Source organism: Anabrus simplex, chromosome 7 (genome assembly GCF_040414725.1).
Source record: "Anabrus simplex isolate iqAnaSimp1 chromosome 7, ASM4041472v1, whole genome shotgun sequence".
NCBI classification, from domain to species: domain Eukaryota; kingdom Metazoa; phylum Arthropoda; class Insecta; order Orthoptera; family Tettigoniidae; genus Anabrus; species Anabrus simplex.
Genome location: NC_090271.1, coordinates 233,164,980 through 233,184,610, shown reverse-complemented (window position 1 = coordinate 233,184,610; position 19,631 = coordinate 233,164,980). Strand labels below are relative to the sequence as shown.

Genomic DNA, 19,631 nt, shown 5'->3' with positions numbered 1-19,631 from the left:
CACAGCAAAAGCCCAAAAGCTTATCAAATTAAAACCGAACATCCAACATAACACACATTCCACCCAAAAAGTGGCAACACTGTTATGTTTCAGTAATGTCATCCCTGTGGTAGGAGAACTGCATAGCGACAACTCACAGATGCACAGACTGGTCTAGTATATTTTCCAGTTGTAGAAAAGGAGGCAAGCAAAGAAGCGTGGTTCTTTTCCTGGTGGCTGACGGGGCTGGATACGCGAAACTTGTCTGCTGTGTGTGGTGAACACTGCATGTTCATGACGAGTGTGCATGAGCGGCATAGGAGATTCAGAGAAGAGCGCACATCACTGCAAGACGATGTGTGCCCAAGATAGCCCCATCGAGCCATTGCTCCTGATGTGATAGGATGGATTGTTTGCCTTATCTGGGAAAACTGACAAATCATATAGGGAGAAATTCGTGTTCAGGTCAGCATTAGCCATGATTCCGTGCATGACATTATCAAAGATCACTTGCATTTCTGAAAACTTTGTGCCAGTGGGTTCCACATCAACTGATGGAGGGACAAAAGATTGACAGAATGGCGTCATGTCTGAGTCATCTGCAGTGGTACCGAGAGGAAGAAACGTGGTGCTACCCTTTCGAGCCAGAGAGCAAACGGCTAAGCCAGCAATGGAAACATCGCAATTCTCCCCCGCCACAGAAATCCAAAGCTGTTCACACAAGTTCCAATAAAGTCATGAGACCTCCTTTGACTGCAGTGCCCGCTGCTTGTAGACTTCCTCGAGCGTATGAAGACACTTTGCAGAAACTGTGAGGTGCCATAAAGTCAAAACGTCCTGGAATGCTGTCAGATGAATCATCCTGTTACGTTATACTTCCAATCTGGCAAAAGCAAAGGGATTTTGTTGGAAACACTTCAACAGCCCAGATCTTTCACCTTGTGATTTTTCGCATTTTTGGCAACCTGAAGAAAGACATTCGTGGACGTCGGTTTCATTCGGATGAGGAAGTGCAAGAGTGGATCGGTCAGCAACCCACATCTTTCTACAAAACTGAAATTGATCATTTCGTCTCCCAGTGGAATAAATGTATTAACACTTTTGGTAATTACTTTCGAATAAAACCATTCCATGCTCATGTTGTAGCAGGTGCTCAGTTTTCGTTTGACTGCCCCTTATAGATCTGGATTGTATTCTGTTACCATAGTGTAGTCTTTCTTAATAATAGCCAGTATACCAATAATAATCTATCGTACTGTACTACAGAATAAAGTTTGAAATTTTATAGTCCTCCATCCTAACCTCACGGAATGGATTTGAGAAGGCAGCAGGCAAATTTAATTGCAGAAATAGGTCTCCATTCCCCAATATCAGTAGCTCACAGAAATACCGTATTTTACAAACGTAAATTATTGTTCTCGTCCCAAAACAGCTCTCTTCTATCACACCCCAAATGAGGCTGCATGTACTGTTTTAACCACATACCAGCCCTCGTGCCAATCTTAAATTTCTGGCAGTATCAAGAATCAAGCCCTGGCCCCCGATGAAAGCAGCTAGTAGCGCTAACAGTTACATAATAGAGGTGGACATGATCATATTATTAACAGACACACCCTGTAAATAATCATTTATTGATAACTTCAGGAGATTCTGTTTTTTCTCTTAGTGCAAAATTTTTGATAGCCTTCATATGGTTTAAAAATTAGGAATTGCAATTGGCCCAAAATCAACCCTATGCCTTTTTACCAGAAAATGTTCCTCTTATCTCTTCTCCCTCATGTATGTCTCTTTCCTCGTATTTGGGGTGCGAGGTCGAGAGCATTCACAGAGTTGACCAGTACGTGGAGTGTCCTGTTCTGAGTAAACTGTATAAATAATAGCTGAAATATGCTTACATTTTGCAGAAACAAAAATAATGAAAAATTGTTACCTAGGCCTTCCGTAGAAAATATGGGTATGTTTAAAATTAATTTAAAATAAATCGCCTCCCTTAACCTACGTTAACATATGTTAGAAATAGGCCAAAGATATTTTTCTGAAGACAGCATTGTTGGATGTGTACATGAACATTAATCTCGTTACCACTACTACTACTACTACTACTACTACTACTACTACTACAACAACCGCTACTGCTGTTTTAATAGATAAATTACTATGATGCCTCTGTTGTGAAATGGTAGGGTATCTAGTGAACCAGTGTTTCTCTTTTATCGTATTTGCAATTATTGTACTGTTGCCATTTCGTACGAACTGTTTTTCTTGTAAATTTTTATACATGATCACTTTCTGCAAGTTCGGATTAATTTGGCCATTTGTTGTTCCATAAAACACTCTGACATCCCACTGTTATTATTTAGTCGGCCATGGTAACATGCAGTGAGACGACAGCCAATATGTGCGCTGTGATACGCATTAACTTACAATGTTCGCCCTCACAGTGCAGCAATGCGTATCTCCCTGATCTTCAGCCCATGTGGCAGTAATGTGAAAACTAGGGCCCGGATGTTGATGCTGTTAAAAAGTTTTAACGTGCACTTAAAATTTTCAAAAATGACTAATAAATGACCTAAAAATTCGAAAAATGCACTATAAAATGGAGAAAATTATCTTAAAATAATAAACTCGCCAATATTTCTAAAAATGACGTCTTAAGCTCAAACTGAAAAGTCAATCAAAATACATTTCTAGCCCTTCCAAAAGGTTTATGTTCACTTTAGTCTGAGTTTCACTGCACTACGAATGTCATTCTGATGTCAAATGTAAATGATCTGCGGTTATCAGCCAACAAGTTTTTATATCTGGAAAAGCTGCATTCAACATCAACTGATGTGATCGGAGCGTACTTGAAGTGAGGAAGTGCTAAATCCTCCTCAGTCCCATCCACACACTAGTTTTCACCAGAAAGATTGAGATTTTGCGTAATGATTTATACCCGGTGTTTTTGTCCAGCACTTTTTTCAGTTTTGTTGCAATACCCGCAGCAATTTCGCCACGATTGTTGCTAATACTAGTTCTCACCCAGTTGATTGAGGAAATGGAATCAATCATTTCTTCACACGTTTTCTCCAGCGATGTGATTGTTGCTGTCAATAAGGCGAAATTTGATTTTATGAATGCCAGACTACCTTCAATGTTTGGTTCAGATAGCATGTCCTGGGCATTTTTTATTGCTGCAGCTTCTTCACTGTGAAAACTCTGGACTATTTCCTTAACTAACTTGAAGTTTTCACAGTAAGACATACATGCGTTTAACCACGTGCCCCAGCGTGTTATGATAGGTTATGGAAGTAATGCAATGTCTGGAGCTTCAGCTCTGAAACGTGTGACTCACAAGGGTGCTTTTAAAAAAACTTTCTTAAAGTTTGCTATAAGTCTGTCTACACTGGGGTAAGAAGCCCTTACTTCTTCACAAACTCTGTGCAGTCCATGGGCAAGGCATATAACATGGACCATTTTAGAATAGAGAGCCATCACTGAATTAGCTGCTCTTACCATATACTGTGCAACATCAGTTAAAAACAAACGTACATCTTCATGTTTGATGCCACCGAGCTCGATAGCTGCAGTCGCTTAAGTGCAGCCAGTATCCAGTATTCGGGAGATTGTAGGTTTGAACCCCACTGTCGACAGCCCTGAAGATGGTTTTGCGTGGTTTCCCATTTTCACACTAGGCAAATGCTGTACCTGTACCGCTTCCCACTAGACCTTGATGCCCTCAGGCCACAGGAGAAACATAGCACTATCAGTTTTGATATGGTAGAATAATTGGGGTTTTCTGACACTTCGGTAGTCAATAATAATAATAATAATAATAATAATAATAATAATAATAATAATAATAATAATAATAATCGTATGGCCTCAGCTACCGTTTTGCAGACATTTCGATTTGACGCCATCTGGCTGTCTGCTCGTCAATTTCGACGTTCCGGTTTACTCTGCCATCTAGCGTACCTAGAGTAAACCGGATCAGCGGAGTAAACCGGATCTCTCTTGGGCGGCTATGGCTGAGATTGAATTAATTTTGTCGGGTAAATACCAAATGTATCACCAGAGATCTTTTACATGCCGACATCGTACGACATGGAGTGTCGAATGGACTTTTTTCCGCCCTTCAAAAATCCGACTACCTCTGCCGGGTTCGAACCCGCTAACTTGGGATCCAGAAGCCGACACTCTACCACGGATCCAATAAAAATATTTCACTAGGTGTATGCACTTCTAAAGTTCCGATCACAACATTGGCTATATAACGCACCATAGCATTTGAAGTTTCGTCGATTGACACCCATATCTTCTTCCCACGAGTTTCAGATCTTATTTTGTTTGATGTGTCTTCATAACACTACAAATAATTCTTACGTAAAGTTGATTAGTCTGGTATTTAATGAAATAGATAAGAAAAATGTTCCACCGATCAATACATTTATTGTGGATGAATTACTACACTAGTACCGGTTTCGACCTATCTTGGCCATCATCAGCTAGCACACAAATTTACAGTCATTAGATGAATTACAAAGAAGTTACTTAAGAGCATCCGGATGTCTGATAAAAAATGGAAGTAAAATATATTGCAGTATGTTGCGTTAAAATGGCTCTAATTAAAAGTAGTGATGGTTAGAATAAACTAAAACCTATTGATTGAGCATGGACATGAGTACATAAACACATTAAAATATATATGCCACATCATAAGACACTAAAAATATATAGCACATTAAACACATTAAAACATGGTATATTTTAAAAACGTCTATTAAAATTTGAGTTCATGTTGCGTTGCATTCATCCTTCAATCCTCTTGTAGTTCTTGTGTTGATTAAGTTGAATATCGAGAATGTTCTATAGTTGGTATACTTTGCATTGATATGTTATGAGAACTCTTGTCAGTAAAAATTTGAAAATTGAGTTGATGTAGCAAGATAGGTTTTAATATCAGAGTAGTTGGTGGTGACACTTCTCTCGTCTATGTACGTTATATGGTCGTTATCTGTAAAGAAAAGCTAATATGAGTATCGCGTATGTATGAAGGAATGCCTGGATGTATGTGTGTAATGAAAAATGTACTTACTGTTGTTGCTGTGGAGGTTGTGTACCGATACGTTTGGATATTTGTTGTGCTCTGCTGCGAGTACGTCTGGGGCTCATGTGAGCTGTGTGGATGGATGTTGGTGGAGGGGATGGAGGAGTGGCTATTGTGAAGGTAGGGGCGGGGTTAGGTTTGTGATTCGTTGGTTTGTTATGACGTTTGTTTACTAATTTGAGATAGTCGTTTTTTATTGCAGGAATGACTTTGTCAAAAATGATACTGGTTTTCTCTGTAATGTCGTTAATGTTATGATTGGGGTTAGCATATTGATCCAAAGTAATAAAGAAATCTTCGGTTATGTTGAGCAGGGGGGCCCTTAGAGTTTATGTTTAATATCATCATGTCATTATTGATGTCTGTGAAGTTGTGCTTAGACTCTTCTACATGTTGGCCTATTGATGAGAAATGGTTGTGCTTTACTGCATTTACATGTTCATTATAACGGACGGTGAAGTTTCTACCTATACGTCCAATGTAGCTTGTGTCACAGTTGTTACACTTGATGCGGTAGACACCTGATTGGTTGTACTTATTATTGACTGTATTGGTGTTGTGTATAGTGTTGGTGCTGTTGTGTGTGGTTTTGAATGCTATTTTCAGGTTGTGCTTCTTAAAGATATTAGTTATAGTATATATATTGGTGTTGTTGAAGGTAAATAGAACATAATCTTTTTTCGGTTTGGCTGTTTTGATTAATTTAGTTTTAGGTTGGGATTTTATTTTGTGGATGATTTTATAAAACTTATAAATAATAAAATGGTATTTAATGATCCGTATATTTTTCCAAAAACCCACATCATTTCGGGCTGTTGGGTTTTTACAGCGGAATGTTCGCAGATACAAACACATCACACAATTCTTTACTGAACTGTGAGGACTTGCCAGAAGTCGAAGCAACTGAAGGCAGTAAGCGCCGAGTTCCAGGTTTATTTAAAACAAGCTGAAGATCACGAATGTGTTTGTGAATATTGAATTTTCACGACCGCATTGTAATCAAAACAGACTTTCAACGTATTAGGTCGTGTTACGTACATGTAGTACGTGTTGAAGAGCAACCGATGCGAAATCGGGAGGTTGTGGGTTCGGTTCCCACTGGTGTCCGGCTGGCCATTTTTGTTCTGTACTTAACATCTCTTCAACACGTACTACATGTACGTAACACGACCTAATACGTTGAAAGTCTGTTTCGATTACGAATGTGTTTATCGCTACCGATTTGTTGCGGTACAGTAAATCTTCTTTCAGCATCTACTTTAGTTCCACACAGTTTGCAAAACAATATGCTTCCATCTGGAGAAAACATATTGTCACCAAATTCAGATACTAGTCGTTTTAAATTCACTGGCACACACGTTTTATTTTAGGCATTCTTAAGGTGGCAATGAACTAATATCTCTCGTCGTGAACTATGTGGAACTGAGACAAGAATATCCACCCCTTCCCCTTTGGTCAGTAGAGCAGGTAACATAACCTTCTGCATCCAAGATTTTCTTTTTTTTTTTTTTTTTTTTTTACTAATAGCAATACTGAAACATTTTATTTCAATATTTTAAATTATCTTGCATCAGCTACTAGCTTGTTCTTAACTCTGAGAGATGTAACTCCGTCATATAAAGCTGTGACATGACTAAGGGCCGGTTCGACCATCTACTGGTAAAGTGGCTGGCAACTGCTCGGGAGGTAAACTGTCTGGGGATGTAAATCAGCTGGTAGTTTGGATTGTATGCAGCCACCTCCGTGCAAGCGCTAGGTAGCTATCCGGAGCTAGACACCGATATACGGAGTTGGCTAGACTGATTTTCAGCAACTTCTTGCTTTTGAGTGTGGTGTTGTCTATAGTCAGATGCATGAAGCTCATTTCGATTGTCTTATTTTCCTGTGCTGACATTGCTGATTATCACCAAAAAGCTTATTAAGGGAAGTCTTAAGTGTTATGGACAACGATTTATGTCAAGCTTTCATGTTTTTAATCTATGAGCTTCAAAATCAATACCTAATTGGGATTAAAATCTCGATTACATTTTCTTATGCCAGTTATAATCTGTCACGTAAGGAAGCGTTTTTGGAAAGTGTTCTTGTAGTACGTATGTGGTTTGAAAAGTTCTCGGAATGTACTAGAATTAAGTATCTTACCTCGGAACTGCTTTTATTTTTCAACATAGTCTCCCTGTAGACTAATGCATTTGGTCCAGCGATGTTCCAATGCCTTGATCCCATCTTGAAAATGATATTCCTCCAGGCCTGCAAAATACCTCACCAGTTCAGCTGTCGGTTCTTCCGTTGTAGAAAATCTCCGTCCACCGAGGAAAATTTTAAGCGTGGGGAATAGATGAAAGTCTGATGGTGCCAAATCAGGTGAATAAGGTGGATGTGGCAACAAATCGTACCCCAGTTCATGAAGTTTTGCCATGGCAATAACACTTGTGTGCGGCGGAGCGTTGTCCTGATGAAAAATGACCTTTTTCCTTGCCAAACCAGGCCTTGTTTCGCATATCTTTTCCTGTAGTTGGTCTAGGAGGTTTGCATAGTATTGCCCCATAATTGTTTGGCTAGTAGGAAGATAATCTATCAGCAGAATGCCTTTTGCATTCCAGAAAACTGAGGCCATGACCTTTCCGGCCGAGCGCACTGCCTTTGCTTTCTTTGGTGGTGGTGAATCAGCATGTTTCCACTGCTTTGACTGCTGTTTTGTCTCTGGGGTATAGTAGTGGACCCAAGTTTCATCTGTAGGCACAAACTGGCGCAAAAAATCTTGTTGGTTGCACTGAAAACGGGCCAGACTTTGTTTGGACATTTCCAATCTGGTGCGTTTATTGTCCAATGTCAAGAGCCGCGGCATCCATCTTGCAGATAATTTTTTCATACCCAATTCTTCTGTTAAAATATAACATACCCATTCAGAAGACATCCCTACAGCTTCAGCAATCTCCCGCACTTTCAGCCGACGCGTCTTCATGACCATTTTATGCACTTTTGCGATAACTTCTGAGGTCGTAACACTTTTTGGCCGTCCACTACGCGGATCATCATCCAAGCTCTCCCGACCAAATTTAAACTCGCTGGTCCACTTGGCAACAGTTGAAAATGGAGCAGAGTCCCTCAGTGTGTTCTGAAAGTCGGCATGAATTTCCTTTGCTTTTTCATACCTTTCTGCTCGAATCTCAGTTTTTTCCATTGTCACAAATCACTACGCGGGAACAACAACAAAGAGTCGTCACTACCACACTCCTCTGCAGCTAGAGCACTGATGCGCCACATGTTCACTCGCTAAGGATGTGTGATTATTGCGCGGGAACCTCATTGCTCTAGCACTGACATCTAGCGGTGATTCCGAGAACTTTTCAAACCGTCCTCGTAGATTGGTCAAGTCACTCGCTCCGTAATAGAAGGTCCGCAGGTTTTCGTCGTCTTTCTAATTTACATTTTAAAATGTATTTTCGCTCCCTGTCGTTCTTAACTCTCATTTACGCGCTTCCATATACGTATATATACCCACACGCACGCACACATCTTCCTTCTGGACTTTGAGCATTCTATCTGCAGGCTTCTGTGAATTGATTAAGTATCTCCTCGATGCTCTATTTGCAACTAGCCCTTTGACTTTGTTTAGTTCCACAGCTTTCCATTTATTGTTAATGAATTTCATTATAATGTTTAACTTTATGAAGATAAAGTTGGAAGGTAGGCCTACTGTAAATATAAAGAACTAATCGGGCTAAATATCCATTCATAAGAAGAGGAATTCGGGAATGGATTAGTTTCCAATTTCTTCGAAATCATTTACAAGAAGACTACCTATATAAACAACTGATACAGAATCTGCTACCTGGGCCACAGTCCTATATGATATATTAATCATAACATCACTTTCTCTAAGTAGCACACACACAAAGAATTTTCCTAGCAGACATAATATTGTGATTAAACATTTCAATGAAATATATTACTAACAAAAGAACGTATGAAAAGAGGCACACAGATTAATACAATGCTGATAATGAAAGTAAAAAAGATTCGTCATAATGAAGACTCGAACGTGCATACCTCCTATTACGAAGCTAACGTGTTAGCCATTGAGCTACGAGAACATTTGGGGTAAGTTGGATACATACACTTAGTTACACGTAGCGTCTGAAAACTGAAAAAGTAGAAAATTAAAACCCATTTGAAGTGATTTCCAAATAGGTTTTGTTTTCATATTCTTTTAGGGTTTGTTTGTGAATGCTTGACGTATAAAATGTGTTCCCTACGTTACCAATGAGAGAGGCTGGTGTAACCGTTGCAACTCAAGGGAAGCATTAATGTTCAAAATCCTGCAATACAATATCGATCGCTGTTACAGTGTCATGCTTTTTTCAGTATACTAGGCTAATTTAAGTTGTATGTCACCAGAAATACAGCTAATAACGTTCGACTCTCAAAACTTGCCCGGCAGGTAAAATCTTATTGGGCCCTCGAAGTGGCCGATAAATTACACGCCGGGTAACTACGATTTATGCTACCGATAGCACTACCTGGGACTGGTCTAATGGAAACATCCTTTTACTCTGGGAGCAAGTTACATGCTACTTTACCAGTAGGAGGTAGAACCGGCCCTAAATTGAAAACAAAAATTACCTTAAAAGGCAGATTTCTCTAAAATATGACCAAAAAATCAACCAAACTTAAGAAATGGTCTTAACACATTGCGGACCGGGTGCCATTCGCCCCATGCACAGCCCTGTTCCCGGCCACTTTCTAACTACCTCTAAGCTGGAGTGCATGCATACAAATAAACTGTCAGAACTTCAATAGCTTTTGAAGGACTATTGTGTATTTTTCTATTGGCCTTCCTGAATAGTTGTCGAAATGCAGGGTATTTCTTGAAATCTATTTCGGCTTATAGTTTTCGGAAATATTGGTCTTTTTATTAGGGGATCGGTTGGCCAGTAATCTTTCGGACATGATTTCTTCACCTGCCGTATCAATATACACAGAGGATTATTTTTTTAATTTCCCTGCTAGTGACATTAGTCCACTTTAGTGTTTTAGGGGATAAGTTATGAGAATGTGATTTCTGCTCATAGTGTAAGTTTGTCTTTTCAGCTACATACTGAAAAAATTCCTCACCAAACATAAGTCCTGCTACTTGTCCTATGTTTCCAGATTCATTAGGCCATACCTTTATACCAGGAGCACCTTCAAAATCCTCTAACCTAGGTTCACTGTTGTCCATAACCCAGTCGTCAGAAAACACTGCATTATTTACAATATTTAGAATATTTACACCCGTAACACAAATGTACGACTTGTTCTGCGCTACGTGAGTTCCACACCTTGCCTCGTCATCACTTGAAACATTTCCGTTAGAAGATATTTCATCGTCGAACTCTAAATACTCAGCATCACTTAATATTCGGAGCCTGTATCAGCACATAATTCGCGAATAATTTCATCTTTGTGTAAACACGTGCGATCGCTAGGCGCTGCCATCTTGCATGGCTCTTCGAACTTTGTAAACATGTTGTCAAGAAATGCAAAGAAAATCTACGATGTGAAGAATACTCGAAAACAAATGCGACTATCGATTGTGTAGAACCATACGTAACAGAGTTCTATCACCCTTGACCTCCAAATAGTTCCCGTATATCTCAAAAGATGGCACTGAAGTTCAGTCTGCTGGCTCTGCTGCTAACACGAGATAACTCGGGACCGGTCCGCAACGCTCGGCTAGGCAAACACGAGTTTTCTCGGGACCGGTCCGCAATGTGTTAAAATGGAAAAATAGCAGAAAGTGCAAAATAAAAATGACATATTTGAAGATGGGTTGGCCCGGCGGGAGTTTCTATGTACTTCAGCATTGTTTTAGACAGCTCAGTAAAAAGATGACATATCATAAACATCTGGGCCTTTGTGATAACCAGGGCACAGATTTTGATGACCTAAAAATCTTTAAAAAATGACCTATAAAATAGCTGCAAATATCCCTTAAAAATGACTCGAAAACTTAAAAATTGACCTAAAATTTGAATGAAACTGACATAATTTCATCACACACAAAAATGTAAACGTACGTCATTGTATGTTGAGATGATTTTAATTGGTACCCAGTATTAAAAAATATGAATTATTTGCACACAAATACTGGTTATTATTTCAGTCTATTGTTTGGCACTCGGGAACTTTAAGGCTGCAACATCTGAAGAACAAGAAAGAGTTAATTTGGCCGTTGAGTAGTCGAATTCTTTATCGGATTAGAGGTAATAAGAAAAATGTGCACTTAAAATACATGACAGGCTATACAGGCTTGCCTCACTCTGTGTTGCAGTAGATGACTGTGACATTTCGTAGATTCTCAAAGGAAAAAGAACGACTGTTGTCGACCAGCACGTTTTTGTACTTTGAAAAGCTCCTTTCAATGTCTATGGATGCCATTGGAGCATACTTGAAGTGCACTAAATCATTGGGTGCAAGTTCTTCAGTGTCAATAATGCTGAAATCTTCATGTGCCAAAAGCAGAGAGATGGTGCACAAAACATTAAAACCAGAGTTCTTGTCAAGAACACGTTTCAGTTTGTCTGACACTGCCACACCAGAATTGCCATGAATGCATTTTAATTCGTCTGTGGCTGTTCTGACTACATTCATCATTTTTTCTAGAGCCATGCCTCTCTCCTGAAGACTCGTAATAATTGACGACAAGGAACTGAAATTTGCTTTGATGCACGCTAATTTTCGCTCTGCATATCCAAAAACAATTCTTGAGACATCTGAATGGCCTTGGCTTCCTGTACGTCGAAAGATTCAATTCCATGCTTCACTGTCTGAAAGTGGTGACAATAGTAAATACAGGCGTCAATCCACATACTTCACCTTGTGATGCAAGGCCGCAGTGATAATGGAATGTTGGGTGCTTGGGATCTGAAAAGTTCCCTTCTTAATTAGAGACAGAAGCTTCAGGAAAATTTTATCTGCCTTCCTCGGCCACTCTGTGAAGAGCGTGAGCTACAGACAGTTTACATGTACCATTTTTAAGTAAAAATGCTTTGATTGCATTGGCAGTTTTAACTTTGTAAGACGCTGCATCAGTCACAAAGAGCAGAACATCATACCTTACACCCTCAGGCCATAGTAGTCCCATTGGTTTATCAAAGAGGCAACATATTGTAGAATGGTTCACTGACTGCAAAACTTTGGTAGTGAGCAAAAGTATTTTTCCAGGCCTATCTACTTCTAATGTACCCACGATAAGATTGGCAATGTAACGGCCCTACAACACTGGTTTCATCGATTGCAACAAATATTTTGTTTCTGCAGACTTCTTCCGATATTCTGTATTGTGTTGTCATAGCATTGGGATACACAGTTCTTTCTCAGAGTAGACTCGTCCGGAATTACACAGTCCGTCTAAGAAATCTCTGTTTAATTTTGTTCAATTTCCAGAGTGGAATGTTGGAAGAAACCAAAACTTCACTCAAGTCTTTACAAAACATAGAGGAAGTACCGCCATCGGAGGATGACTGTGAGTGTAACAGTTGAAAAACTTATCGTTTGCTACTATTTTGGGCTCCACATTTGTGCTTCCTTTGACCGATATGTTGGTTACATAAAATAAATTTCATCATAAAGTTGGTGTCGTAGGTTATGATCTTCATTTCTGTGTTGACGTTTAACTAATAAGACAGAGTTCGAGGGATGTTCCACCTTTCAACACACTGTAAAATACATTAAATTATAAGAAGACCGGTTTCGAATTCCTTGGAGTCATCATCAGTTCCTGTTTAAAATTAATTCAGGGGGAATCTGATAACAATCATCATAATAAGAAAATTTAAAGGTGATAGCCTGGGAAAACATCAAAGGGTTGCAAGACATTACTTTGAAATGCAATGCATTAGTTAAACGTCAACACGGAAATGATCATAACCTACGATAGTGCGGCCAACCAGGCACACAAATACGCTTACAAATATTTGAATCTGAGAAAAAAGATAACGATCATCAACAGAGATATTGCCTTTTTGAAAGAATGCCTTCTTAACTCCTAGATTTTTAAAGGCCTACAACCCAAAACATAGGTCACCATTCCATACACAAAACTCCAAAAAAAAAAAAAAAAAAAAAAAAAAAAAACCACAATATTTGGCTAAAAGAAGAAATCAAATTCCTGTACAGGAGAAACATTTTTGAACACTCAACTCTACGAGGCTCACTTAGCTCACAACCTTCCCCCAACTTATTGGTACGATTTTCTAAGACACTCCACTTTACGTAACCAAAAACATCGCCGCTAGGAAACTAAGTAATCAAAACAAGAAAGTCGATAACCTCAAAAAAGCAAATGTTAATATCAATCGCTCCATATCACCCAAATTGAACAAAAGAGGTACCACACCAGACTCGGACACTGACAACAAGATACCCAAGGAACATAATTTCAACCCACCAATCGTAAATTTTTCTAAACCTTTAATGGAACTGAAATTGAAATTTTAAGCAGAGGACCGAAATTCAGTTGGAGTCTGCAGTCCATATAATGATGAATTAAACACCCTAGTTACAGAAACTGAACACACGATCAGTAAAATCCCCACTCAACATCAAGAAGAAATCAGATATGAGGCCAGAAAAAGATTAACGAAACTGATTAACAACCAAAAAAACAACAAACTCAACAATAGCACCAACCATCAGCAACAAATCAAACAATTAAAAGAGAAGATAAAATCTAGCAATCTAATGGTTACACAAGCGGACAAAGGTAATACCCCCGTCATATTAGACAAAGAAGACTACATTCAAAAAACCACTAACTTTTCTCAAGAAGGAAGTTACAAAACAATCAAAAAAGACCCCATCCAAAGAATCCAGAAAAATTTGAAACTCTTGCTTAAGAACACTTCATTTATCCTCAGTGAACAAGATGCCAGTAAATTAATAAACATGAACCCCAAACTTCCAACAGTAAGAGCACTCCCCAAAATCCATAAAGAAAACACCCCAATAAGACCAATAATTAATTTCAGACCCAGCCCTACTGACAAACTAGCCCAATTCATCAAAAATTCTGTAAGAAACACTATGTCCTTCAAGCAAAAACTTCCATTAAAAACCAAATAGAATTTTGCAACAACGCCAAAAACCTCATAATTCTTGTTAGGGAGCTCTTAAAAGAGCTGTTGAGACATGTTTGATATGTCATTGTATGTAATTGTCAGGAGATCGGTCTTCAGTCATCACACAAAACTCATTGATACTGAATTGAATTCCACTATGTGCATAATAACTGGCACAATTCGATCTACACCAACTCATTGGCTCCCGCTTTTATCTGGAATAATGCCATCTGATTTACGCAGATCCACCGTTCTTATCAAGGAATTCAATAAAATCTTAAGGAACCCCGATCTACCTGTACATGAAGATCTACGAACTATCAACCAAAACAGATTACGTTCACGTCATCCAACTTTACGTAACGCCTTAGACATGGTTGCTAGAAGCTACAACCCAACTACAGAGTGGAAAAGACGGTGGGAAGCAGTAACAGAGACGCACCTGCACAGTATGTTCTTGAATGCCAAACTTCCAACTACCACGTAAAACATGGTCTGCTCTGAACAGAATAAGAACAGGCCATGGCAGATGGAGAGACGTGCTGTTTAAATGGAACAAGTTGCCGACACCCGCGTGTGACTGTGGAGCTGCACTACAAACCACACATCATATTGTCAGAGAGTGTGAAACGCAGGCATACACAGACAGCAAAGTGGATTTCCTGATGGCAACTCCAGAAGCAATACAGTGGATCAGTGATCTTGACATTCAGTTGTAGGGAGCCTTTTCTTGTTCATTGTTTTCTTGTAATGTAAATATGTATATAATTTATATCTGAACTCGGCTTGATTGTATGAGCCATACGCTAAATAAACCATAAAATTCAGTCTTGCCATTCACTAGTATCTTTCGACATAAAGAATATGTACCCGAGCATTCCATTAAACGAGACAGTTTCCATCATACAATGTAACTTACACCAACACAGCAAACTGAGTAAACTTGAAATAGAAGAATTCATCTGTCTGGTTAAGTTTACATTTAACAATAATTATTTTGTTTTTGACGGAATAATATATCAACAAAACGGCCTTCCAATGGGATCCCCTGCATTGGGCATCATGGCAGACATTTATCTAGACCGCCTAGAACATACACACATCAGCAAAATAAAACAATTTTTTTCCTGGACCAGGTTTGTCGATGGAACCTTCACAATTTTAGATGGTAGACACACCAACAGCCTAACCATTCTTGAGGAGTTGAACAAAGTGAACCCCGATATACAGTTCACAGTAGAAACAGGGTCCAACCGTTCTCTGAACTTTCTAGACCTAACAGTCACAACAGATCAACACTCCCTCACTTACGACATTTACAGGAAACCTACACAAACTATCAACACCATAAAACAACACTCAATCCACCCTAGCTCCCATAAAAAAAAAAGCAGCCTGCTATAGCTTAGTCCATAGGGCTTTTAATATTCCATTATCTGGCTCCAACCTAAAAAAAAAAAGAACTAGACACCATCAGGACAATTGCTCTTTCTAATGCGTACAACATACGGTTCATCGACCAAATTATATCTAAAATCCAAAACAAACCTAACTCTACTCTCATTAAAGAAAAGAAACAAAAGGACAGTTTTTCAGTTTTTACCCAACAACGATTCTGTTTACCAAATAACTGACCTATTTAAAAAACTCGGGGTAAAAATAGCATTCAAAACAACCAACAACAATAGTTTCCATTTCCACAATCCAGGGACCGTGAATAAAACGGACAAATATGGCAAATCAGGTATCTACAGAGTACAGTGCCAAACTTGAGCAGCAAGCTACATTGGTCAAACAGGACGGAGCTTTAACACCAGATACACCGAACACATCGATGCAGTTAAAACATAACAGATCCCCTCTCTCACATACCCCCTCCACTCCTCAACCAACCCAAAACAAGCCACACCCCTTCCCCCTCCTCTCCCCGCCCCCTCTACTAGCCAACAATAGCGCCACTCACACAAGCACTGTCGAACAGATCGCAACTCTCTCTCCTAACAGCGGGTCAGCGTGAGCGGGTACAGAGCGAGTAAGTAATACTAATATCATTTCAATTTAACTCAAACACACACACACACAACAGTCTCTCATTCTCGCTGATTGATTATATAAAATACTAAACAGACAAAAACAATACACGATACACACAACCAAAAGCAATGCAATACACGAAAAATGAAACACAATATACTGTTTTTATAACAAAACACTATGCGCACCAGGAAGACGATCACTCTGCCGAATATCTCCCTTACATAAGCAATCACTGTAATGAGTGACACATACAAAAAGGGAAACATGCCGCACTGACCTCACCAATGATGATTCGCAGTGGTTAAGCTGAGTTATTACACGTGTTGAGTACTATACACACTTCCGCACTACATGCTGAAATTTGGCACGCTGTGCGACAAGCATGGCCGGCTGTTCCGTGTACTGACCCGCAAATACGATATTTAAAAGGATAAACTTAAAGATATCATTATGATTTTACGTCTTCAGTATTTTATGGCACAACCAATGCTTGTTTCATAAGAAAAATTATACATTTTGATAGGAATTCATTATAATTTTTATATACAGGTAGACTAAAGTGGGTAACACCAATAAAAGTAAGAGCCCATAAGACCTGTAGTCTTTTCTTAACGCTGGATGCTCTATAGATCAGTATACCAATCCAAATTACAACAGAAATGAAATCGCAGAAAAAACTAACATCATCTTCAATACAGTTATTCTTGCCCTGAAAAACTCGTACCTTAAGATAATTAATAAACAGAACACGACACGCGACAGAAAAACATAAAACAACACACCCAGCTCCACCCCCACAACAGCAACTCTCCCCTCCCCTCCCCTCCTTCCCTTCCCCTCACAGCAGCTAGTATGAGCATAAGAACACGAAGTAGTACACAACAAGCTCACATATCAAACACAACTCAGCCACACCAACAACAGTAAGCACATATTCAAATTAGCACACACAACCCTTGGACATTCCTCCAACACGAATATCACTCATAGCTCAATCTTATCTTCCACATATAAATATAACATCACTGCACAGCTACAAATGGGAAAGGAGCCACTACTTTGAACCCAATGCCACTCAAATTTTATGGACGTCACAGGACAACATGATTTGAACATAAGGTAACAGATTCAACACACAGCAGACCTGAACGTATTTTAGCCTAATTCTATCCATACGTCTGGCAGCCTTTTAAAATTGGAAAGTGTTTTATTCTGTGTATATACATGAGGACAAAATCTTTTACTCATACAATTTTACAAGCAAATCATACCATTTAAACTCCAGGAACAGCAACCAAGTGTACAACTATGTAAATAAGACTTGAACGAAGAAGTCAACAAATGAATTGGACACGCAAGACACAAACATTCATATGCACGAAGTGTTCGTGTATACTGTATTCATCTTACATATATATGTTAGTTTTAAGTAGAGATGTGTTTTATAAACTAATTTTTAAGACCTTTAGACCCATACATACTATTTTAGACATACAATTGCATTGTTGCACATAGTGACATATACGCCAGTTCACGTTACGACATGCCCCATTTGGATGTGACCAAATGTTTATCATCATCTGGCATTCCTTAGACAATACAATCTTAATCATAGCTTCATCACATTAATATGAATGTATGGTTCAGCTGAAGATGACCTTATGTAAGGGGTCGAAACCAGTCCTGTAGCATAAGTGCAATAAACAAGTATTGATAGGTGGAATTCCTTTCCTGTTTCTAATTGTGCAATTCGTCAGTACGGAAATGAAGATTATAGATTACGAGTGTTTAAACATGTCCGGTTGAACATCGGTTTTAGACATTGTCTCAGTGATAAATAATGTCTGCCATCGAGCAGCCATATTTGGACATTGTTTAACCATAAACATTGTCTAAATACTGTTTCTGTAATCAGACTTTTGTCTTTATAAAAGGTATTGGCTATAAGCTTGCCAAATTTGAGTAGTTTTAAGTGAAGAAACACAAACAGACAAGCCTTCAGATTTATTTTTTCTGCCACTTTGGGAGAACCATTTGATATTTTGGGATGAAACATAATGTTACGTGGAATTATGTTATCCTTGAATTCGTGAAATATTTTTCAAAATTGGTCCAGTAGTTTCTGAGATTACTGGTTACATGCAAACAAGGTCTGTTCCTTTATATATTATTCTAGATTAAATCCAGTTAACTGGTTGGAAAGGACAAGAAATCAAGAAAGAAAAAAGTTAATTAAGGTTGTTAATAGTTTTCTTCTTCAGGTATTCTCTAAATTGTATTTAGTCATAAATTAGTTTTGACAGAATGAAAAATCCAAGTTGTAGGTTAACTAAGTAGAAGCCAAAACGAAATGGCTTCCACTGCAGGGAAAAAAAAAAACTAAATAGTGTGGAACATAAATACATGGAGCTTGATAGGGAACAACAGAACATTGATAGAAATCTGTAAATTTTGCAATGAAAAACATCTCTTATAAAATCTATGATCATTATCTCTTTTCTCTCTCTCTATAAGATTTAGAGATATTCCAACTTTCCTGTGTTGTGCTGTTGATTCAAATGCGGTATCATTGTTATTTACTCATTTTTCGTGCTTTTTTTTTTTTTTTAACTAGGTGGGATGTTCTGATCGATAGGTGTATGAAGTGTCTGGCCAAGTTACTGGATATTGCTGCACGTCGACGTAGAAACTATATTTTGGATCAGGTAATTAATTTACAGTTCACTGTCAGTTGGCAGTTTCTCTTGTGTTATTGTCTGGTTCTAGGCAAATGCCACTTGTGCAATGGGTGAGGTTTCGATTTCAAGAGACCATATGAATTTTGTTGGATTTGTTTGAAACTGTGATCTTGTAACCGTTCACTAACCGCAGGCTAATTACATGCAAGCCCTATTTGAAATGTTCGGATGCTACTACTTGTTCATATTCTCAGAATATAAATAATAAGGTGGGTAATAATGTAAGTGAACAGTCATTTGTATTTATGGAAGACCTTTCATTGTTGCATTAGATGGTGTTTGCTTACAGCCAGGCTTTTTCTTTACTTTTGTTGAAAAGAAAAAATGAGTTAGGGTAAGGGTAGCCAGATAGGAATAAAATTAATGGTAAGCTGAGATTTTGTAATTTGGCCAATGCTGACTTGGAATACTGTGTGCCACTAGCAGGAACCCTCGCTTTAATATCATCTTAAATAAAGTCCATAAAGTTGTAGTTCTGAGTACTGCTGGTGAGTATGACTTCATACAATGTGAATTTTAACTAATTATGCAGGACATGGTAAGTAAAACAAATCTTCTCACCAGGTAAGAAAAGAATTGGTGATGCAGGTTTATCGAGGTAAGGCTACCTTTCATTGTTTTTGTTGGTACATCTGAGACTGGATTGCCAATATTTCTTAAAGGTGAGTGTTAAAAATAGTGTTTAGA

At 38.6% G+C, this 19,631-nt stretch overlaps 1 protein-coding gene across 1 annotated transcript in view; it reads left to right on the top strand.

Moving 5' to 3' along the window:
• LOC136877508 (heterogeneous nuclear ribonucleoprotein U-like protein 1) overlaps positions 1-19,631 on the top strand; it is a 242,595-nt gene that overhangs the window by 135,376 nt on the left and 87,588 nt on the right. The window contains exon 11 of the mRNA XM_067151617.2: positions 18,821-18,911. Coding sequence (XP_067007718.2) covers positions 18,821-18,911 — 91 coding nt within the window. The remainder of the gene's footprint in view (positions 1-18,820; positions 18,912-19,631) is intronic.